The sequence below is a fragment of the Amaranthus tricolor genome, chromosome 1 (genome assembly GCF_026212465.1).
Source record: "Amaranthus tricolor cultivar Red isolate AtriRed21 chromosome 1, ASM2621246v1, whole genome shotgun sequence".
NCBI classification, from domain to species: Eukaryota; Viridiplantae; Streptophyta; class Magnoliopsida; order Caryophyllales; family Amaranthaceae; genus Amaranthus; species Amaranthus tricolor.
In genome coordinates this window covers 18,589,123-18,613,885 of record NC_080047.1, presented here as the reverse complement: position 1 = coordinate 18,613,885, position 24,763 = coordinate 18,589,123, and the positions used below count along the sequence as shown (strand labels likewise).

Sequence of the window (24,763 nt, the reverse complement as noted above, 5' to 3'; positions counted from 1 at the left end):
TATATATATATATATATATATATATATATATATATATATATATATATATATATATATATATATATATATATATATATATATATATATATATATATATATATATACATATATATATATATATATATATATATATATATATATATATATATATATATATATATATATATATATATATATATATATATATATATATATATATATATATATATATATATATATATATATATATATATATATATATATATATATATATATATATATATATATATATATATATATTTACATCAAGCTTTCAAACTACTCTTTCATGGCCTCTAAAAGTAAACTCACTCGCTCCTCCACAAAATCTGAAAGAGGAGAATCATCAAAATCACCAATGGATGAACCCATAACTCCATCTATTCTCTCACCCTTAAGTGCTGTGGAAGTACCAAAATCATGGTTTGAAAACCATATGGCTTTTGGAAAGTGGATTGTTGTCTTTAAATAACGTTCTATCTCTTTTGTTGATATCTTGGATTACAATTTTTTTCTCTTTGAGGATTTTGAAATCATTTCTGCTTTTATTAAGTCTACACTAGGTAAACTCCTAGACTTAGGATCTATGTCTTATCCCACATTAGTGAAAATTTTCTAATGTAATCTCTCTTTCATAACTCTTGATGGATTTCCTGCTTTAAGAAAATATGTTAAAGGTCAAGAACTTGTTATTACAAAAACCATAATCAACGAGTTGTTTAAATTTTCTAATGTTGTTGATGACTCTACCCCAAATTCTGTTGCTTTTCAAAATGCAAAAGATATGTTTGTTTTATCCTCTCATCTTGATTTTTCTCCTACAAGACAGTTAACCCATAATGGCTTAACTTTGTCTGAAAAACTTTTCCATAATTTGATAGCCAAAATTGTATTTTCCAAAGGATCTTTTTTTGAATTAGTTTCTGATTCTCATTTAATTTTGATGTGGAAAATTGCTGCCCGAAAACCTATTGATTATGCTTCTTTAATCATTTCTACTATGAGGTTTTGGAGTTCTAGTTTCAAAAATTTGGCCCTCTCTTATGCAAATCTTCTTTCACTCATCTTTGATCACTTCAATCTCATTACTGATCTAGAAAAGGTTGACTTTTCTAGTCCTCAATCTTTTTCCAACAACATTCTGCCTCCTAGGAATCTTTAAGGTTGGTGGTAAATATGAGTGATACTAAAAGTTACCAGTCACAGAGAAAGAGGAGTGAAGTTGCATGGCAAAAAGATAGGTCGATTGGAACCTCATTCTAAAGATAATCACACTACCCATTCTCGTCTTGAGTCACTTGATTCTGAGGTTTGTGAAATTAAAGTGTCTCTACTCGAATCGCATGACAAAGTGTCCACATTAACTTCTATGCTAGACACTTTAATGAAAGACATGAAGGGCATGGTAGTTGAGGAAGTGACTGTAGTATAGGATATTGAAGAAGATCCTGCAGAAAAGGAGAAGATTGTGTCAAAAGAAGGAGAAGCTACTCAAGAGGGCAAAGAAGCTGAAGAAGTAGAGAAGGAAGAGGAAAAGAATGAGGAAGAAAAGTAGGAACGAGAAATTGATGCTACCCCTATCCAAACAATACCACCTGTTGTTGAAACTACTCCTGAAACCTCTACACCGGTCAAACCCAAGGCTTCGAAGAAGAGGAAGACCAGGTCTAAGAAATAGTTTCTAAAATAGTTGATGAACAATTTTTTTTAATCGTCAAATAGTTAGTTTTTGCAGAAAACAATCCCAACATTTTCATCCTTGTTTACTTTTTAATGAAAGTCAAAAAGGGGGAGAAATTATGTAATTATGTTTCGGATTTGCTGCTTGATTTGCTGCTGCTTTTTGGTTTTGTTGGTTTGTGATGCTTATGTTTTTTTTGTTTACTTGATGCTTGATTGTTTATTATATGTTTCTATTTAGGTTACTTAGTTATAGATTATTTGATTGTTTGATTGTTTCATGTTCCAGTATTGTTTCATGTTCATAAATATTTCATAAATGTTCAATGTTCATAATGTTCAAATATTGTTTATGTCGTTTAATAATGATGATACATTTTGTTTTTAATATGTTTATATGATGCTACAATTTAATATTGATTATTATATCTTTGCATGTATTATGATTGGATATTTGTTCATTTTTCATTGTGGATAATAGTTTATTATGTTTATTATGTTAATGATTTATTATCCATGCATACATTTTTATTGGCTTATATCTATGTTATATCATATTCACTATTCTAATTTGAAACAGTTTTCAAAGTCTTGAAAAATTTCTGTTTAATTATAACTTAACGTGATTGATAGAATATCTAAGTGATTGTTCTTATCATGTTTTTCAATTCATGTTCACTTAGTAATATGATTTAGGGATAAATTCAGCACAATTAAAAAACAAAGCATTTATTGCTGCGGTTGGCTATTGACCGCAGCAAATAACTGTTGTAATATTGTATACAACACGGTTCTTCATCATAGCGTTTTTTTTCACAAAACTCGACTATATACACAACGTTTCCTCTTCTCAAACCCATTGAAAAACCGTTCGTGCATTTGCTTGTTCTACTGTGTTCATCTTCATTTTCATTCACAAACCCAGAAATCAAACTGTTGTTCACAAACCGTTGTTCATTCAAAACCGTTGATCTACTGTGTTCATTCAAAAACCGTTGTTCACAAACGTTTGCTTTCTGTTTCTTGCATTTGGTTGTTCATCTGCGTGTGTGTGCATCCTTCAAAACCGTTTGAAACCAAAGGCATTTGCTTGTTCATCTTCAAAACTCACGAATTAAGGTATTATTTCTCTTTTTTATATGATTGTTATCATCTTCAAAACTTATGTCAATTGTTCATCTTCTTTATTCGTTTATTCACTAATTTGTTTTTTGAAGTTTTTCTAATTTTGTTGTTGTTGTGACCTTTTAATTGTTATTCAACCAAAATTTTTTTGGCTGTCGCTGCTTGCTTCTGTCTTGCTTCATGGTGAATCACGTTTATTGTAGTACATGATGATAGATACTACTTACTAGATAGACTATGGCATGTATTGCGATTTGGTTATAGTTGTGTTAGAGAACTACCCACTTGTGATCATCGTAGAATTAAAATTGTGATTTAACATTTCGTAAAGGTGCAAAGTCATGAATTTGATTACCTTATAATTAAAGTATGACAGAAATGCTTGTAATTAATACACAATTTTCCTCATGTGATTCACAAAGAATCAACAATTCAAACTATATACTTCTATATTAATGTTTATTAATATGATTAAAAGGAAAAAGATAAAGGAACTAGGGCTTGTCTTATCTAAACTACAATAATGTTTCATCATTTCAATATTTATTTATGTTTCTTGATTTTTTTAGCAATATGTAATATGTAATTGTATAATTCAAAAAATGTGCTCTTATACTTATATCAAATGTCGTTTTATATAATTGTGTAGAAGTTGTTAGAATTGAAAATCATAGTCATATTCTAGAATTTACGTGTTAAGTTGCGATTTTATGCGTTTTTAACCGTTTTTGACACTAACGTCTATTTTCTCTTAGTGCTTTCAACAACCTTCTTCTTCCGTTGACTGCGGCTACTACGCGCTGAAGTATATGCACGATATTATAAATTCCGTGAAGGACTTTGGAGTCGAAAATATAGATGCCGTAAGTATTTGTTACATTCTTAATTAAATATATTATTGTTAAAATATAATGTTTATTTCTATATTAATCTTTTATTTTAATATTATATATAGGTTTTAAACGACATTCCGAGGGAAACACGCCCTTTGAGAAGTGAAGAGATGCGCGAATTAAAAGACAAGATTGCCGCGTATCTTGCTAATATTTGTCCTTGATAAATTGTAATTAGTATAGATTATTTTTTATACTTTAATGTATATATTATATATATATATATATGTACGTACATAATATTATATTATATATACGAGCGAGAGTTTATTATTACAAAGAGATTGATGTTGATTATCTGTGATTATCATTGGATTAATCATTGTTATTACATTTTATTATTATTGCATTATTATAAGGATAAAACGGAAAAAGAAAAAAAAAAAGATAGTTATTTGCTGCAGTTTTTGCCCCTGACCGCAGCAAATAACCCTCATTATTTGCTGCGGTTTTTGCCCATGACCGCAGCAAATAACCCTCATTATTTGCTGCGGTTTTTGCCCATGACCGCAGCAAATAATGCCCTTATTTGCTGCGGTTTTTAACCGCAACATTTAAAGTAGGACATTTGTTGCTATCACTATTGCTGGGGGCCAAAACCGCAGCAAATAATGGCAAAAAAAACGCAGCAAATGAGGTTTTTTCCACTAGTGTATGGTTTTGACTTTCATCAAGGGGGAGATTGAAACCTCAATTCCTTTAAGTGTTGATAATTCAAAACACATATTAAATCAAACAATGAATTAAGTGATTATATTTAGTTGTTTAAGTAAGTCCAAAATCTTATTAAATATTAAGTAATTAATTGAATACATATTTTAGGTCCGAAATACATGTTGAATGAAGTTTAAACTAAGTTTAAATGACTTGAGATAATTGTATTTGGATAAGGTTGAAATTATGTATGAATTTATCTTTAAACGATTGATATAATTAGATAAGATTATATTTAAATTTGAATTAAATAAATGTATGTTCAACACGTTGAGATACTTGAATTATATTTGTATTTTAGATTTGGGTTTTAAAATAAACGTGTGCTTAAGATATTTATATGTTTGAATACATTACACGTTGAACATATTATTAAACGGTATATATTTGAATATTTGAAATTAAATAAGTTGTCAAGTTATGCTAATTTTAGGCTTTCCTACAAATAAGAACACAATTTAAATTGATACTAAAATAAGAAAAGATAATTTAAATTGATGCTAAAAATAGGAATTAAATTTGAATAAATATTTAGACATTGATTTATCTGGTTTTTGCTGAGGTTTTAATATCTTGTATGAGTTTTAACATAGCAGCACAGCAATGGTTGTTAATAACAAAATACCGCACTCAATGACGTAATTATATGAGCTGTCAGTGCAACGTCAGTTTGAGTTAAAGCTCAAGATCTTGAAGACTGGCGCAGATTAACCAGATCAACGAAATTAACGGGTGAAGCTTTCTTGCTCTACAAGGATATGTTGAGGTGTGACATATATAAATATAAGGCTTCGTTCAAGGATTAAGATTGCATCATTTTCTCGTAACTTTCTCTCGTATTGAATTAAGATCTAGTATTCTCTAAACGATTAAGAAGTGTTGTAATTCTTAGTTCATCTAGCTCTTACAATTTGTAATAGGATTAAGTGTTAAAAAGAGTTCGATTATTCATTAATTGATACGCCTAACGTTAGAATACTTTTTAAAGTGTTCAACTTGTAATCTCTATTGTGAGATTGAGATTTGTGCTTTTATTAAGGGAACTTGTAAGACGTTATTCAAGGGGAAGACGTTATTCGACCTCCTATCAACTTTCACGGAATTTATATTTACGTATAATTATCTGGTTCACTTCAAACCGGACTATTACATTTGGTCTTGTGTATAAATTTTAGAACCATTCTGATATTGGATTTGGAGCAAGTTTTTCGATTGGTTGTCGTTTTGGCTTTGTTACTACGCATTTTTCTATTTATTAGTAAAGAGGGATGATTGGTGGTGTGAGCATGTTAATTTTATGTTGTTTTAGGTTTTAATTTGTAAAATCTTAAAAAACATCACAACTAAATAGAAAAGTTTTTAGCCAAATCAACCCAACCATCATGATGATAAAAATAATAATGCGGAAGTCGGTGTTTGGCCAGTGAATACTGATTTTGTATTAAGTGAAAAGTAAAAACATAAGCTCTTATTTATACATGATTCTAAGGACTATTCTAGGAAACAAAATAAATTACAAATCAATAGTAATCAATTACAATTATTCTGATTTCCATAATATATACTTTCCTACACTCACCTTCAAGTTAGGTCTTTCAGTCATCAATACCTAACTTGCACAAAGTTTTCTCGAAAGCTTCAGATGTAACTGCCTTTGTAAGGATATATTCAAGCTGATGTTTTGATTTTACAAAGGGAAGACCTATAACCTTCTTTACAAGTTTCTCCTTAATGAAGTGCCTATTGATCTCAACATGTTTGGTTCGATCGTGTTAAATCGAATTTTCAGAGATACTGATTTCTGCTCTATTATCACAAAACAGGTTACAAGCCTTCTTCTGTCGGAAGTGTAGTTCACTCAGGAGATTCTTTAGCCATATGACTTCAGTTATTCATTTGGCAATACCACGAAACTCTGCATCTGCACTTCATAAGGAAACAACATTTTGTTTCTTACTTTTCCATGTAACAAGGTTTCCCCCAACAATTGTAAAATACCCAAACATGGATTTCCTATCATCTTGATCTCATGCCCAGTCTGCTTCTGTGTAGGCCAAAAGGTCTAAGTGATGATTTTTTCTAAATAGAATGCCTCTGCTACTTGTACCCTTCAGGTACGTTAGGATCCTCATAACTTCTGTCATATGTTATATCTGTGGTTGATGCATAAACATGCTCACAACTCCAACTGCATATGCAATGTCTGGCCAAGTGTGAGAGAGCTAGATGAGTTTACCAACTGTTCTCTGATACTGCCCTCCTTCTACCAGTTTCACCCCTTTGATAATCTGAAGACCATGATTAGCTATAATAGGTGTCTCTGCAGGCTTACAATCAAGCATGCCTGTTGCTACTAGCAAGTGAAGTACGAATTACTTTGGCTAATGAAAATTCCTCCTTTTGACCTCAATACTTTGATGCCAAGAAATAACTTTAGTTGTCCTAAGTCTTTCATTTCAAGTTCATGCAATAACTGCTCGTTGAGAACACAAATCTCTTTCTTATCATCTCCGGTAATGAGCATATCATCCACATAGATTACAAGACACTTGATACGATCATTCTTTTTTTAAGGAATAAATTATGGTCAGAGGTGCTTTGTTTATAGCCAAACTTTGTCATTGCTGCACTAAATCTCCTAAACGATCGCCGATTTTGAAAACAGATGGGAAGGGATTGTGTCAACTTGGTCGACTAGGAACCGGAGAGTCGTGCGATATTTGGCAGGAACATGGATTCCTCACAAAGAGAAATTTGTGCGTGCGTGGACGAATGATTGTTTGCACTTGGGTAACCAGACTACCAGTAGAGTTGAAAGTCAACACTCTTCCTTCAAGTACTATTTGGGTAGCGGTAATAGCTCATTCGATACGCTGTTTAAAAGGGCGCACGCACAAATTACGAATCAACAATCGAAAATAAAACAAGCTCTTGAGGAATCTATGAATTCCATTTCAAGGACGTCGCGGCTTAATTTTCTAAGACCGTTGTATCGTCATGTTTCTATATTTGCCTTGGAACTATTGATGATGGAGCACAGCCGGATGTTAAACCTGGGCAGTTGTCTTTTAGAAAAATGCGGTTGTGTCATTCAAAAAACCCACGGATTACCATGCGCATGTTACTGTTACTTGTCTATTAGGTCTAATGGTGCTTTGTACTTGGACGATATACATCCATTTTGGAAAACGTTAAAGTATTTAGATGCAGAAGAAGACGCCAACGAAGAAGTACGGCACGCAAACGCCGATGATAAAGAGTACTTTCAATCGTTGGTAGATGAAGTTTTAAAATCCGACCCCTCAGTACTACGACGCGTCTCTCAGGTACTTGAACATGAGCTACACCCCGATGGTGACGACATACCTGAGCCCCAAGCAAGTCCACCGAGGAAAGGAAGATAAATGACAAGCGGAAACTTGAGGAGAAACAAAAGTGCGTTTGAGTACAATAGATCGTCCTCAAGGGGTCGCGGATCAAGATCTTCATCACGCGGGAGATCCAGTGGTAGATCAAGCAGCCGGTCGCATCAATCGTCAGTTGGAATTAACTTCAGTTTCAACTTATCAGGTACCCTTATTTCTTTTCATATAATCTTATATGTTTTATATCAATATTGGGCTAATGATATATTGTTATTTTTTCAGATGGTGCAACAGGTCGTGATTTTTCACTTTTTCCGTGGCCAGATCACATTCCATTTATTATTCCGCCATATCTGTTTGATTGGATTGAGGTTATAGGTGACGGTAATTGTGGATTTAAAGCTATTGCCGCCACAGAGTTAGGGGGTGAGGAAGCATGGCCTCTGTTACGACGTGCAATGAGTTTGGAAATGGAAACGCATAGAGAACAATATGCACGCGTATATCTATCAGCTGATTCGGTGGAGGAAGCTATATTCAGAGTTGGTGCCCACAATAAAGGACCTGCTCCGTACGCTCACTGGTTGGAAATGACAACACTGTATTCTGCAGCAACATTTTCAAACGTAGCAATTGCGTATTATGGCTCTGCGGATGGTCATCCAATGTACAATTGTTTAGTGCTTCCTTTAAGAAGAACAGGAGGAACGCATGGCGTAAATAAACTTATACATATTCTTTGGGTAAACGGGAATCATTATGTTCAGCTTTTAATGAACGATGATTCATCTCCACTGCCGCCAGTCCAACAAAATTGGAGAGCAGCAGCAAACAATTCATGTGCAGATTTAGAAAGACAATATCGTAATAGGATATCACTTTGGAATAGAATGTGCAGCGTACAACGACAACAGCATATTAACACCGCCGGAGACGCGGTGAATTTAGATTCTCCATAGTGTTTATATATAATTCAATGTTATCATTTTTATAATTCAGTGCATTGTAATAATTAAGTCAGTAAATATGTAAGTGATTCAAACGATTAAAAAGTTGTTCATATATACAGATTAAATACAACAATTGTTCATTCATTACAAAACAGGCAAATGTCTATTAAGGGCTGCGCCCTCTACACTCTTGCCATTCGGCAAACAACTCTCTAAGATCATCTAAATACATATCAGCAGCATCTCTTTCCCGAGGCGTCATTTGAGCAATAGCTGGCATCCTGAGCAATGGCGCAAGTCAAGTTGGAAATTTAGCAGCAAACTGTAAAAACCAGACAATTGCAAAGTCAATACATGTTATGAAACATAAAAATAAAATAGATAATTAGGAACACTAACATATTCGACTCTGTTATCCGCAACACCAAACGCAGCAGCAGGTCCTTCACCTGGGATGAGAAAACAGTGGGAAGACACTCTAAACCAATGCCTGCTCAACTACACGGGCACAGTAAGGGAACCTACTCGACATCTCCGTAAACATACAAGAAGAAGCGAATGTAACTGAGTAGGAGCCCTATGCTGGTCGCAGAGCTTGGGTAGGTCTCAGCGGAGCCGGGGGAATCTCCTGTGCAAAACCGAGCTGCCTCACTGTCCTCTCAGGCAAATAGACCTCCACGATATCGAAACAGGTGATACCACCAATATAGGAGGTACGTGGGTGCTCGTTCAATAAAGACCTATCATAAGTCATGTACGGAGTCCACTCCACCTGCTCACAACGAAAATAATACATAATCAACATAACATGAAATTTAAATAATAAACATAATTAAGTTTGAGGTCATGTACAAAACCTGTGCCTCTGTCATGGCGTCCAGTATGCTCCTACAGTCTATCAGTCTACTCAGCTCGCGGATTGGCTTCGGCGGGGACCACATCTCTGCCCTTGTCTTGTTCGGCATGTCAGCTTGACGCGGATGGGGGCGGAAGGCTGGGAAGTACTCGTAAATCCATGTCTGCAATAGTGTCAGGCAACCAGCAATAGTCTTGCACCCAGTCCTTGTCGCCATACCCAGTTGGCCAAACAAGTGAGCAAGCGTCACTGCACCACAAGCAATGTCAGCCTGATCAGCGGTGACAGTAACAACAGGGTGAGGACGCATCCCGACTCTAGTCTTATCCACGAGCAACGTGGAACCTACTATAGCCATGTAGTAGGCGGTACGTTGAGTATCCATAGACTGAGAACGGTGGCATAGCTGCAACAGTGCACCAACATTAATCTTGCCGCTTGTAAAGTGCCCCTTCGCACGCAGCTCCGACAATGGCATACCAAAAAGGCCGGCCAGGCCAAGCTGCCAGTCACTATCAGACGGTTGCACGGGAAGTGAGCCGTCAATGCCAATTCCTAAGATGCGTTGCACGTCGTGCAACATTATGGTCATCTCCCCCCACGGCATGTGGAAGGTGTTGGTGTCAGGCTGCCACCTTTCCACAAATGCCGTAATGAGAGCACTGTCGATGTGCTGGTGCATTATATACGGCAGACGACCAAGGGGAGTACCAAGTAACACCCTGTACAATTCATCAGACATGTCCTGAAGTCTAATGATTGAATCCAACGTTTTCTTCCGAGCACGACATTCCAAAATCGGAGGGGTGCGCTCCGATCCCTCAAATATAACCTTTGCTACGTGCCCACCGTAGCTGGGTATTAAAGTAGTATCAACAGGGCCCCCGGGCTGGGGTGATGTGATTAACCAGTCCGTGTCCGCCGATTGTGAGCTCCTCCTCCCCCGTGGAGCCGCATCCTCAGCCTGACTTACTCTTGCCTGATCAGAAGTGCCACCCGAGCCCTGCCCTCTAATCCTGAACTTACCAGCATGGGTTCTTACGATCGTCCAATCAATAGGATGACATGCAGACTCATCCTGACCAAGAGACTCTTCCCGACTAAGAGACTCGTCGTAATCAGTATCATCGTCACCTGAGCCGACCGTATGACTATGTAGGCTACTCTGGCGCTCAAAGCGACTACGCACTTGCTCTAGGGTACTTGAACGTTGGGCCTGACTATGTATGGCCGCCTGTTCTTGCTTTGCTCGCCTTGTAGATCCCGTAACCCCCCTCTCATGGGGATCACCTCTCAGTAAAGTAGGCCTAGATCTATTGCCGCTTAATAACCCTCTAAAAAACCCTTTTCCTTTACCTTGATTTCCAGCCATTTACTACAATTTTCATATTTTAAATTAAGACGAAATTCTAAAGTTAATTTAATAAACACTTAGAATCAAATAAATTAAAAACAAGTAACACGAAAAATAATTCACATTTACAAACAATTAAACAATTATTTTATTCATAAATATTTAAACAACTCAAATTTAATAAATTAATTACACTAAACAAATTCTTTCCAAATAAAAAATTAAAAAAAAAATTTGAAAAATCAGTCGCACAACCCAGTCGCACAAAATGTGCGACTGTAGTCGCACATTTTGTGCGACTGGGTTGTGGGACAGGTTACTCATTTTTTTTTTCTATTTCGAATATGTAAATCAAAAACTACTTCTTACAATAACATTATCATAATACATTCTATTACAACATTTACTAAATAACATTAACTAACAAGAAACTCTTTCGAAATTTTTAAAAAAAAAAAAACAAAAAAAAAATTTAAAATTGGTTCGGCACAGTCGCACGTTTTGTGCGACTGTGGCGAACCCATTAAAAATTTTTTTTTTCTTCGATTGATTTAAAATAAAACTTACCTCGAATTTTTGTTGACGACTTCGATTCCAAAGTTTTAGCTCCGCTTAATTTTATGTGAAGAATTTGAGTTTATGGAAGTGATGAAAGTGTTATTGAGTGGATTTGAAGTGTTTTTATAGAGGTTTTAAGCTTAGTGGCATTTTCGTAATTTTTTAAATTCCAGGGGTAAAGTCGTAATTTCATTCGAGGGGGTGGCGATAAAATGAAAATGGTGGCGACAAATAAGAATCGGGATTCTAGATTACAAATTAAATTTCAAATCAATAATAATCAATTACAATAATTCTGATTTCCCTATTATATACTTTCCTGCACATGATATTTAAGCGTGGAAGAAAAATGTGATACATAATTATATTTGAGGGAATTCGTTTTGTTATAAATGATTAGTATGTATGATGCACATATATATGATGAAATTCGAAAAAAAAAATTGAAAAAAAATGAAAAAGAAAAAAAGAAAATGAAAAAGAAAAAGAAAAAGAAAAAGGCATGAAAATGAGAATCCCAATTCGGTGAAATTCTTGTAAGAGACGGTTTCTTTGAGAGACCATTTTTAATTGGGCTAACTCAAAAGGAAAATATAGAGTAAGTTTTTCGGTAAGCGTTAAAAATATTGTAAGTATGCATTTAGAATATTGTAAGTACTTAAGTACTTACTAGGTGGACATTAAGTATATTATAAGTAGACATTAAAGATGTTATAAGTAGGCATTAAAGATATGGTAAGTAAGTTAGTAGGCTAAGTTTCTTGATAAGCATTAAGAATATTATAAATAGATCTTTAAAGTAATTTTTTGATGGGCATTAAGTATATTGTAAGTGTTGGACCTCTTGAGTTTTGATGATGACTACACTTTATTTAAGCAAATATGTTTTTAGAGATTGTGTGCAGGTCGATATTCGGTCGTGATAATGATCGTTGATAGTACCTATGACTTAGCTTATGGAAACGTACATGTCAAAAGGTTTCAAAAGAGGTTAGGATAAGCATATCGCTTGGGATGTAAAATGGAGACAGCAGATCTACTGTTCCCAAGTTGGAAGTTCTAGCTAAACTGAAGTCTGGAGACAGCGCACTGTTCCTAAGCTGAAGGTTGACTACGTTGACTGAAAATTCTGGTTATTATATTTTAATTAGTATTTTTAGTTAATGTATTTAATAAAATTAATTTGTTGCAGTAGTGATTTATTAAATTAATTGGCAAATCGTTTTTCTTAAAAAAAATGAATTAACGTCCTTATTTTCCTAGATCCTTTATTTTAGGATCTATTTTTAGTAAATATTGGATTTACTAAAAATAGAATTAGTGGTTGTTGAATGGGTCTTAGCTATCATTCTTGACCGTCCTTATACCTACAAGTTAGCAAGTAACCATTCGTAATAAGCATAACCGTTTCTATTTATAGCAAACACGTTCTAGCAATTAGTACTGGAACAGGAACAGCTATTGAAGAAACTGCTGCTTGAAGGGAACAGAAGACAGCGGTTATTTCTGTCTGGTTTGACTTAATCAAATAACCGTATGGTTGCTTTATCCACATTACTCCCATGATCTTTTGATAATGGGATAAAGGATTGGAATATTCCTTATTCTTAGGGATTTTAGCTCTATAAATAGTGGGCTCGGTTATTCTTCAAAACTCGCCTTAGTATGAGCCATTAAATCATACGTAATTTTGGGAGAATTTTTACAAGAAAATTTTGTTTTTAAAATGCCAATTAATTTATAATATTTTCTTGTGCAACTCATTGATTTTATTTTTAGAGAATTTTTATCCTTTGTAGGGGTTTTTGAGAAAATTTGTAATTAGACTCGGGTGAGTCTAAGGGGGAAATTAGATAGCTTTTAATGAAGCTAGAGAAGAGATTAGCTTTGAGTAAAGCTAAGGAGAAAGCTTCTAGTGAAGCTAGTGGTGAGAATTAGCTTTTAGTGAAGCTAAGTTTGTTGCTTTGAGTGAAGCAATTTAAGAGAGAAGAGTTGGCCTAGTTGATGCGCTTCGAGTGAAGTAAGATGTTTAATGTAATTCTAACGAGTTGCCTTAAACATAGTGGAGAATTTAGAAATCCCGAGGGGTCGTGGTTTTTCCTTCTATTTAGGCCTAGAAGGTTTCCACGTAAAAATCGTTTGTCTCTTTTAATTATTTCGCTCTAAGTTTAAGCTTTATTTATTTTATTCAATTCCGCAAAAACAGGGCAAAAACGCTTAAACTAGTAACAACAACAATTCACCCCCCCTCTTGTTGCTGTTCCCGTTCCTAATTGAGTCTACAATTGGTATCAGAGCCCTGTTCCCAGTAGATCAGGAAACCCTGAGGGCAGATTCTGGTGTTCCCGAAAATGTCAATTATGAACGAGCGAATGGAAGAAGGTTATTCTACTCAAAGACCGCCCATGTTCGATGGAAAAATTCTATACATAATGGAAGAATAGGATGGAGATTTTCATCAAAGCGGAAAATTATCAAGTTTGGAGAGACATCGAAATTGGAGATTTTGAGGTAACCATTACTAACTCCAATCATGAAATTGCTCCCAAACCCAAATCGTATTTGAAAAAAGAAGATTTTCAAAAGGTAGAAATTAATGCCTTTGCCATAAAGCAGGTATGTTCTTCTAACTCATTTTTTTGTCCATCCATCCAAATTGAGTAAAAATAAATTAATAGAGTTGCTAAAGGAGACACAAATTAAACTTGAAAATTGCAATGTTAAGTGTCTCCAATTAGAAAAAGAACTCAAGGTAAGCAAAGACCTTATCTCCTATATAAACATCTTTAGATCCGATGTCCAAAACAGATTTTTCGGTTTGTTGGACCAAAACATAATTCTAAAGGAAAATATGGAGAGAATTAAAAAGGAAAATGTTATTCTTAATATTGAGTTGTCGCAATAGAAATTATTAGGCTTGAATAAAGAATTGAATGATGCATCTACTAAAGATATGTGCAATGATTTTCAAAATTTAAAGTTGAATCTAGAACCTAACTGTAACAATAATGATAAACTTGAATTAAATTCAAGAGAAAAAGGGAAAATCAAAATTACTCCCAAATGGATTCAAGATGCCAAAAGTAAAAATTCAAAAGGCCTAAATTACTTTAAGAATAATAAGAAGAAGAAAGCTTACGTTGATCTTCCTAGTGACAGGTTCTGTTCCTTCTGTGGAGGAACTGGTCATCTGAAGGACCAGTGCCCCAAAAGGGAACAGTACACTGTCTCCAACAGAAACTATGTCGATAACATTCAGATTAAGAAAAATGATTCTTGCAAAATCGACAAGGAACCCAAGAAAGTCTGGGTTCCAGTAACTAACCATTAATTTTTTTTTCAGGTCCAAGTGAGGGGGAACAGCTCATGGTATCTCGACAGTGGGTGTTCCAAGCACATGACGGGTGACAAATCTATGTTTCTCTCACTTGAAGCCTATGATGGGGGAACAGTAACCTTCGATGACAATATGAAGGGTGAGATAATAGCCAAAGGAAAGGTTGGAAGGTCCTGTTCCCATGCCATTGATAATGTATTTTTAGTCGAGAATTTGAAACATAACTTACTTAGCATTTCTCAATTTTGTGATAAAGGTAACTCTGTAAACTTTACTTCTGAAAGATGCATTATTTCTAGGAATGACACAGGAGACACCGTTCTTGAGGGAATCAGAAAAGGGAACACCTATGTGGTGGACCTGGACACTGTTCCCAGAAACAGTCTAACGTGTCTAAGCGTTATAGAAGACGACTCACTTCTTTGGCATAAGCGTCTAGGTCATGCTAGTTATTCATTGATTAATTCATTAAGATCAAAAGACCTAGTTAGAGGACTACCATCTCTAAAATTCCTTAAGGATGAAATTTGTGATCCTTGTGCCAAAGGAAAACAAGTGAGATCATCGTTTAAATCTAAGAATATTGTGACCACTAATAAACCACTTGAATTAATACATATGGATCTATGTGGACCTATGAAAATACAAAGCCGTAGTGGCAAAAGATATGTGTTTGTTATTGTTGATGATTATAGTAGATTTACATGGACTTTATTTTTAGTTAGTAAAGATGAAGCTTTTAATGAGTTTGTTTCCTTCGCTAACAAAATACAAAAATCTACTAATAATCAAATTATTCACATAAGGTCAGATCATGGTAAAGAATTTGAAAATTCAAGTTTTATGAGTTATTGCAATGAACATGGAATAAGTCACAATTTTTCCGCACCAAGAACACGACAACAAAATGGTGTAGTAGAAAGGAAAAATAGAACTTTAGAGGAAATGGCTAGAACCATGTTAATTGCTAGTGGTTTACCTAGAAATTTTTGGGCCGAGGCTGTTAACACTGCATGTTATATTTTGAATCGAGTATTAATTAGACCAATCACTTCTAAGACACCTTATGAATTACTTAAAGGTGTTAAACCAAATATTTCCTATTTTCGTGTATTTGGATGTAAATGTTTTGTTCATGTGAATGGTAAACGAAATATAGGTAAGTTTGATGAAAGAAGTGATGAAGCAGTATTTCTTGGCTACTCATCACATAGTAAGGCTTACAGAGTTTATAACAAAAGAACAATGAGCGTGGAAGAATTTGTTCACATAATTTTCGATGAAACTAACTTTTTGTCAAGTGAACAGGATACAAATAATTATAAGATAGGTCTTGCAAATCTAGAGAATGATGAAGAAGAAATGAAAATGCAAGATCAAGGAACAGCAGGTGAACAACTGATCCCAGAAGAGGCAGAAAGGAACGATCTTGATCAGGAATAGCTAGTACTTCAGAACCAACAGACTGTTCCCAATCCAGCTGTTCCCACAGATGAGCAGAACAATCCAGTAGCTGAACAGAATGTTAATCAAGCTGATGAACCAGAACATGCTACTGTTCCCACAAGAGATTTTGTGCCAAAACCTTGGAGATATCAAAATACCATCCTCTTGATTTGATTATAAGTGACTTGAATAAAGGAACACAAACTAGATCTCAAATGAGAAACTTTTGTGCACACTTTGCGTTCCTATCATCTCTCGAGCCCAAGAATCATGAAGAAGCTCTAAAGGATTCCGAATGGATCATAGCCATGCAAGATGAATTAAATGAATTTGAAAGAAATAAAGTATGGCATTTCGAACCCAAACCAAAACACAAAAAGGTAATTGGATTGAAATGGGTGTATCGGAATAAACTTGATGAGCATGGAATAATTGTTAGAAACAAAGCAAGGCTCGTGGTCAAAGGATACAATCAACAAGAAGGTATTGATTATACCGAGACATTTGCACCGGTAGCAAGGTTAGAGGCTATTAGAATTTTAATTTCTTTTGCTGCTTTCATGAATTTCAAATTATATCAAATGGACGTAAAATGTGCTTTCTTAAATGGTTTTTTTGATGAAGAAGTTTTTGTTGAACAACCACCAGGTTTTGAAAATACCTCATGTCTTGATCATGTCTACAAGCTTGATAAAGCTCTTTATGGCTTAAAACAAGCTCCTAGGCAATGGTATGAAAGACTATCAAAGTTTTTGATTCAAAATGACTTTGTAAGAGGCAAAATTGACAAAACATTATTCTTTAAGAATAGAGGTTCTGATATTCTAGTTGTTCAAATATATGTTGATGACATTATTTTTGGTGCCACGAATGAATTGCTATGTAAAGGATTTACTAACCTAATGAGCAACGAATTTGAAATGAGTATGATGGGAGAACTAAACTTCTTCCTTGGGTTGCAAATTAAACAAACTGAAAATGGTATTTTTATTCATCAACAAAAATACATCAAAGAACTTCTTAAGAAATATGGACTAAACAATGCTAAAACCAACCATACACCAATGGCTACAAATTTTAGATTGTATGAAGACCCAAATGGAACAACTATTGATCAAACCATGTATCGAGGCATGATTGGTTCTTTGTTATATCTAACTGCTAGTAGACCCGATATTTCTTTTAGTGTTGGTTTATGTGCTAGATTTCAGTCCAACCCCAAAGAATCACATCTCACAGCAGTAAAACGAATTTTGAGATACTTGAAGGGAACAGACGACATGTCCTTATTTTATCCTAAAAGTGATGTTTATGATTTGAAAGGTTTTAGTGATGCAGATTATGCAGGTGATAGTTAATAGAAAAAGTACTTCAGGTATGGTACAATTTCTTGGCTCGTGTTTAGTTTCGTGGAGTTCCAAGAAACAAAACACTGTTGCACTATCCACTGCCGAAGCTGAATATGTAGCAGCTGCAGCTTACTGTTCCCAAATGCTTTGGATAAAACAACAGCTAAGAGATTTTGGTATTAAGTTTGAATGTGTTCCTATTTATTGTGATAATACCAGTGCCATATGCATATCAAAAGATCCAGTGCATCATTCTAGAGTAAAACATATTCACATTAGGCATCATTTTCTTAAGGACAACGTCGAAAATAAAAATATTATCGTCAAGCATGTTAATACAAACGAGCAAAAAGCTGATATCATGACAAAGCCGCTCCCAAGGGAACAACATGAAAAGATGAGATTAGAACTGGGCATGATCAAGTTGAATTGAAGTAAGTGATAAATGTGATCCTTAAAGACAAAATGGAAATTTGAAAAAGACGATCAACCACAAAAATCTTGATTGAAAAATCAATTATTGAACGAATCAGGTACGCACTATTTAAAAGTATATACTGTGAGTGCTCTTATGATTGCATGTTTGATTTGATCAGATTGTAGTAGCATAAAATTTCCATTTATCTTTATTTTCATAAAAAATTTTTTTCATAATAATAAATATATATATTTATCCAGCAATTTTTTTTAAGAAGTGGGAGTTAAATCATCATAGTTCTTCACTAAATTCGTCTGTTTCCATTTCACATTTTGTGTTCATATGCACGAATTAAATAAGGAACTTGAATTACCTAAACACACGTCCCCTCACATGCATTTTATACTCTCTCTCACGTCAAATGCTTCACTTCATCATCAATTGCATTTTACCCCCAAAACCGTCTTCAACCTAGCTTTTCTTTTTCTTGAACTTTCAAACCACCATGAAAACCAAGAATCAAACCCCAAAAATGAAACAACCCACACCTCTTCAAGTCATCTATCCAACACCACTCACTCCTAAAACTGAGTCGTCATCAAGAAAGCAGCAGGACACACCTAATCCTTCTGAAGTGCATGAAAGTTCGAAGCGCAAAGGAGATGCTATAGTGAGGAAATCATCCTCAAAGAGGGCAAAGGTTAATGTTAAGGTATCTGCTGAAGAGATATCAAAAGAAATGATTGTTGGGTTCGGATTGGACAAACAATGGTATGAATCAAATTTTTTCCCTCAATTTCACGCCATATTGCAAAATCAAGCTTGGGAATCTTTAATGGGAAACTATTGCTGTAACCCAATGTATCCCAACTTAATGCGTGAGTTTGCTTTAAACTTTTCTTTTGATCATGGAGTCTGTACTAGTGAAGTAAAGGGGATTAAAATTGAATTTAATAACCTGATTTTAGGAGGATGGTTGGGTGTTCCCTCGACTGGTTTTGATAAATATGTTGTTGGGTCAAAAATTAATTTTTCCGGTATAAATGAGAAGTTGGTGTGGAAGTTTTTAGGGTTGAATGAGAAAAAGGGAAAAGTTAGTCATAATGTGCTATCACCTATGCACAAACTGTTGTACAACATAGCAAGAAGATTCATTTTGCCTCGCACATCCAAAAGAAGTGAGGTTAGTCTTAGAGATGCTACGTTGATCTACTGTATGGCGAACCACATCAAGATTAATTTTCCTTCTTTAATGATTTGTCATTTAAATGATTGTATTTTTAAAAGGAATGTGTTAGGGTATGGTAGACTGTTGACCTGGATTTTTAAGAAATTGGGTGTTCCTCTTGATGGTCCAAACTATCCCATGGGTCCAAACAACAAAGTGGGTGTAAAATGTTTGAAAAATTTACACCTAAGATTAACTGAAAATGGGACCCTTGAGAACATTTTTGAACAATCAGAGGACACCAATGAAGAAGAAGAAGTTGAAGAAAATGTTGAGGAGGAGGAAGTAAACAAGGAGGAACAGGAGGAGCCTGTTCCCTCTGCCACTGAGAAGGCAGAGGGGCATTCTGAGGAGGAAGAACAGGAAGAAAACTCTTGTAAGGGGGAAGTAGAGAAGGAGCTGGTGAAGGTTGCTGTGGAGGAAGAAGAAAAGAAAAATGAGGAGGGTTCTTCACTTGGTTTAACCCCTAGGAAGAGTAGTAGGCTAGCTTCTAAGGGAAAGAAACCTGTTGTTGTTATTGATGATGACTCTACCTCATACACAACAGCACAACCAAGCCAACCTTCCTCACCTAGACCTGCCACACCGTCATTCCATAAACCATCACCACCACAATCACCAATACGACCATCTTCACCACCTAAGTCACCTATACCATCACCATCACCTGTACCCCCTTCACCACATCAAGGTTTAGGTGACACTACAGTTCCCACTGACCCTCTAACCTCCATTCTCCTGAAACTCAATGATTTGCAGTCAAGCTTCCTTGTGTTTAAAGATGAAATTCGTGTCTCTATAGCCTCACTATCTGCTCAAATGGACCAAATGGAATCACGTTTAGGGGCCAAACTGGACACAGTAGAGGTGGAGACAGAATATGTTGATGATGAAGCTCCTGCAACTTAATTTCTCCTTTTTCATTCCTTCTTATTTGTTGCAACTATCACTCTCATTAACCAATCTTTTTATGTTTTTCATTTTGTACCAGCTGGGGTACTGCTTAATACACTGAATCATATTTTCTTTTTGTGCTACTTAATATCTGTTATTTTCATCATTGTTGATCATGTTTGCATTCATTGGTACTCGCTTTTAATTTTTGCATCCTTATTCTCTCTTTGACTATAACTGTATGTTTAGTGCTGTGGCTTGATTGCTCCATTTCTTTTTGAATGATGTCAAAAGGGGGAATATTTAGCACAAACTTAAATAATGCTTGAGTATGCTTAGTCTGATATACATTTATTATGTCGAACATTAGGACTGTGGCTATGCTCTGATAGTCATGCTCTGATGCTCTGATGATTAATAAGTTTAGCTCTGATATACATACCGAGATACATACTTTGATTGTTATACATACTGAGATACATACTCTGATTGTTATGATTTATATGCTCTGATGATTACTTGAATGCTATGATAAAAGTTCTTACAATGCTTAGAATTTTGGTAAGTTTTGTTTTGTTTAGTTTTATTTGAAATCTTAAGTTATAAACTACTTCCGATGTTTTGATTATGCTTAAGTTATTTTAAATATTTCTAATTAATAGAGTAATTTGTTTTTAATGTATGCTTGGTAAATTATATTGTAACGAGTTAATTTGCTAAGTAATGTAGAGTTGTTTTAATCTCGAACATGCTCTTCAATATTGGTTTTACTCTATTTTGTTTAAGTTTGTTTAAAAAGTTTGTCATCATCAAAAAGGGGGAATTTGTTGGACCTCTTGAGTTTTGATGATGACTACACTTTATTTAAGCAAATATGTTTTTAGAGATTGTGTGCAAGTCGATATCCGGTCGTGATAATGATCGTTGATAGTACCTATGACTTAGCTTATGAAAACGTACATGTCAAAAGGTTTCAAAAGAGGTTAGGATAAGCATATCGCTTGGGATGTAAAATGGAGACAGCAGATCTACTGTTCCCAAGTTGGAAGTTCTAGCTAAACTGAAGTCTGGAGACAGCGCACTGTTCCTAAGCTGAAGGTTGACTACGTTGACTGAAAATTCTGGTTATTATATTTTAATTAGTATTTTTAGTTAATGTATTTAATAAAATTAATTTGTTGCAGTAGTGATTTATTAAATTAATTGGCAAATCGTTTTTCTTAAAAAAAATGAATTAACGTCCTTATTTTCCTAGATCCTTTATTTTAGGATCTATTTTTAGTAAATATTGGATTTACTAAAAATAGAATTAGTGGTTGTTGAATGGGTCTTAGCTATCATTCTTGACCGTCCTTATACCTACAAGTTAGCAAGTAACCATTCGTAATAAGCATAACCGTTTCTATTTATAGCAAACACGTTCTAGCAATTAGTACTGGAACAGGAACAGCTATTGAAGAAACTGCTGCTTGAAGGGAACAGAAGACAGCGGTTATTTCTGTCTGGTTTGACTTAATCAAATAACCGTATGGTTGCTTTATCCACATTACTCCCATGATCTTTTGATAATGGGATAAAGGATTGGAATATTCCTTATTCTTAGGGATTTTAGCTCTATAAATAGTGGGCTCGGTTATTCTTCAAAACTCGCCTTAGTATGAGCCATTAAATCATACGTAATTTTGGGAGAATTTTTACAAGAAAATTTTGTTTTTAAAATGCCAATTAATTTATAATATTTTCTTGTGCAACTCATTGATTTTATTTTTAGAGAATTTTTATCCTTTGTAAGGGTTTTTGAGAAAATTTGTAATTAGACTCGGGTGAGTCTAAGGGGGAAATTAGATAGCTTTTAATGAAGCTAGAGAAGAGATTAGCTTTGAGTAAAGCTAAGGAGAAAGCTTCTAGTGAAGCTAGTGGTGAGAATTAGCTTTTAGTGAAGCTAAGTTTGTTGCTTTGAGTGAAGCAATTTAAGAGAGAAGAGTTGGCCTAGTTGATGCGCTTCGAGTGAAGTAAGATGTTTAATGTAATTCTAACGAGTTGCCTTAAACATAGTGGAGAATTTAGAAATCCCGAGGGGTCGTGGTTTTTCCTTCTATTTAGGCCTAGAAGGTTTCCACGTAAAAATCGTTTGTCTCTTTTAATTATTTCGCTCTAAGTTTAAGCTTTATTTATTTTATTCAATTCCGCAAAAACAGGGCAAAAACGCTTAAACTAGTAACAACAATTCACCCCCCCTCTTGTTGCTTTTCCCGTTCCTAATTGAGTCTACAATAAGTAGACATTAAAGATAATGTAAGCAGACATTAAAAATACCGTAAATGGACATTAAAATTTAATAAATTGGGATTAAAAAAAAGAGACGGTTTGGGAAAGAAAAAACTTAGGGGCCTTTGCTAGATCTAAGCAAAATTAAAGGCTATTAATTATGAGTTTTGGCAAGCTAGTGCCTAGAAAGAATAAAGAAAAGAAGAAAAAGGAGTGGCTAAGAGTAAATGGAAAAGGCGCCTAGCCAAAATAAATCAAGAGAAAAATGGAAAAAGTGAACTTTTCTTCCTTTGATATATATGAAGCTCATGATCGGACCGGTTGCATCCGTTTCGGGATTCGGGTTTTACTTATTTGCTGAAACGTATCACCTCTTCCTAGGGATGGCAATTTAGTTCGAATTCGACTCTAATCCGACTCGATCCGAGGAAAATAATTCGATTCGAGTCCGAGGAAAAGGTTATCCGACTCAAACTCCGACTTCACGATCCGAATCCAAGTTAGAGACAGATCGGAGTTGGACCTTATTGAAAATCCGACACTCCGACCCTGAAGGAAATCTGACTTTAAATCTGACTTTCAATTTGACTTTTAACACAATATTTTGTTTCCTTTAAAACTCTAGACGTGACTAATTCAAGCTCTCTTTCATACTAATTGTAATTTTCGATTTTGAAAAGCAACTTGGTATTTTTATTTAGATCAATCAATCAAAATACGACAAATCAGATCAAGAGAAATAAAATACGCCAAATCAAAATGCGAGAAAATTTTGTTAAATTGTACTATTAGGAATATTTCTCATGTTAAACTTGAATTTAAAGTACATATTTTTTTGTTAAATTGTATTTGAAAAATATATTTTGTTAACTTCGTATGCTTTAAATCATTAGTACAATATCTCAACGATAAAGTTTGATAATAATCCGACTCCGTTGGAGGTTCGAGAGTCCGAGTCGGGACAAACTTGGAATATGCATAATCCGACTCCGAGTGGAGGTGGACTGAAAAAAAAAGCTTGACTAAAATCCGGAGCAAAGTCGGAGTATGTATAATCCGAGCCGAGTCCGACCCATTGCCATCCCTACCTCTTCCTCACTAAATTCAGCCAAATTAGGATCAACAATCTCCGGAATCCTACCACTTTCTCGTAAATCCCAAGCCCATTCCTTCAAATCACGCCCGTCGTGAAAAAATTTCTTCCCACTTGTCATGGTATCACTTATCTGATTTACTTATTTATTTAAATTACTAATGCCATATTACCTTAATACCCTTTGACCATTCGTATTGACCTTGACTTTTAGTCAATGAGCTTTTTCTAAATTCTCCAAACTCCTTAGTTGGCCCATGAGCAAGTAACCCTCAAAATACCCTAACTTCCCATGTGAAGTAACCTCCCGATTGACCCAATTTCCCTTTTGACAATTACCCTTCCTTCCTCATTCACTGGTTCTCCTTCATTTGATGATGATAACTGCCCACTATCACCCATAACAACCAACCTCCTCTTAGAAATAACTTCCTTTTTTTACCACTATAAATAGAGACAACCATCAGAAAGGAAAAGGATCATCTGAGAATAACCCTCTTAATATCTTTACTCACACTCCATTTCATTAGTCTACCCACATACAAGTCATCTCAACCCAAATATCTCTGTTCTTGCATTCGATCTATAATCATTTGTTCATTAATCTCACATCCCCGTTCTAACTTAAGCGTCGGAGGGGCTTTCCGAGAGATCACCCTCCGGACAAGGCTAATGTGTTGTGTTGCAGGAATTTAAGTCACTTCCTTCCACGAATCGCCGCTCCAGATAACGCTTCTACTCACGGTATTTCAAGTGTTTTCCACTTCCTCGTTTCATTACCGAAACAGTTCGGCACCGTCTGTGGGGAGTTGAATAAAAAGTCATGGCTCCTAAGAAGAATCCAACTCAAACCGCTACCGTGCACAGCACAAATACAGACACTTCAGCAACACGCTAACAACCAAGCCGTGACTCACCGTGATCTAAACATCCTAGCACGAAACCTCACTGCCACCTTCTCCGAACAACTCCGCGCCGTCATAAATAATACCCCTACTCAACAACGAGTGTTGGAGGACATGGCGGAGCAAATAAAAAATCTACAAGAACGAATCGAACCCCATCAAGAGATACGAAAATCCCATGAATCTCAAGATGGGAACTCGAGGATGTCACACTCCAGTAGACGCAATAAGAAAAGGCGGGAGAGATCAGGGACCCACACAAGTCTGAACAGTACTGGCCCGCGAGATGACGAATCTAAAACCGCCTCTCGA

General features: G+C 35.1%; 1 protein-coding gene across 1 annotated transcript; it reads right to left on the bottom strand.

Moving 5' to 3' along the window:
• Positions 1 to 8,210: 8,210 nt before the first annotated feature.
• On the bottom strand, positions 8,211 to 18,191 carry LOC130806437 (protein MAIN-LIKE 1-like). Its single transcript, XM_057671554.1, has 4 exons — positions 11,523 to 18,191; positions 9,603 to 10,976; positions 9,145 to 9,517; positions 8,211 to 9,067 (listed from the first exon to the last, which is right to left on the bottom strand). The coding sequence occupies exons 2-3, from the start codon at positions 10,971 to 10,973 to the stop codon at positions 9,323 to 9,325; spliced, it is 1,566 nt and encodes a 521-aa protein (XP_057527537.1). The 5' UTR covers positions 10,974 to 10,976; positions 11,523 to 18,191; the 3' UTR covers positions 8,211 to 9,067; positions 9,145 to 9,322.
• Between the last annotated feature and the right edge of the window lie 6,572 nt (positions 18,192 to 24,763).

Bases quoted from the DNA above. Each gene is read 5' to 3' on its own strand.
- LOC130806437 (XM_057671554.1), bottom strand. From the start codon at position 10,973: ATGGCTGGAAATCAAGGTAAAGGAAAAGGGTTTTTTAGAGGGTTATTA. The intron at 9,518-9,602 runs GTTTTGTACATG...CGTTGTGAGCAG, and splicing joins ACGCCATGACAGAGGCACAG to GTGGAGTGGACTCCGTACAT.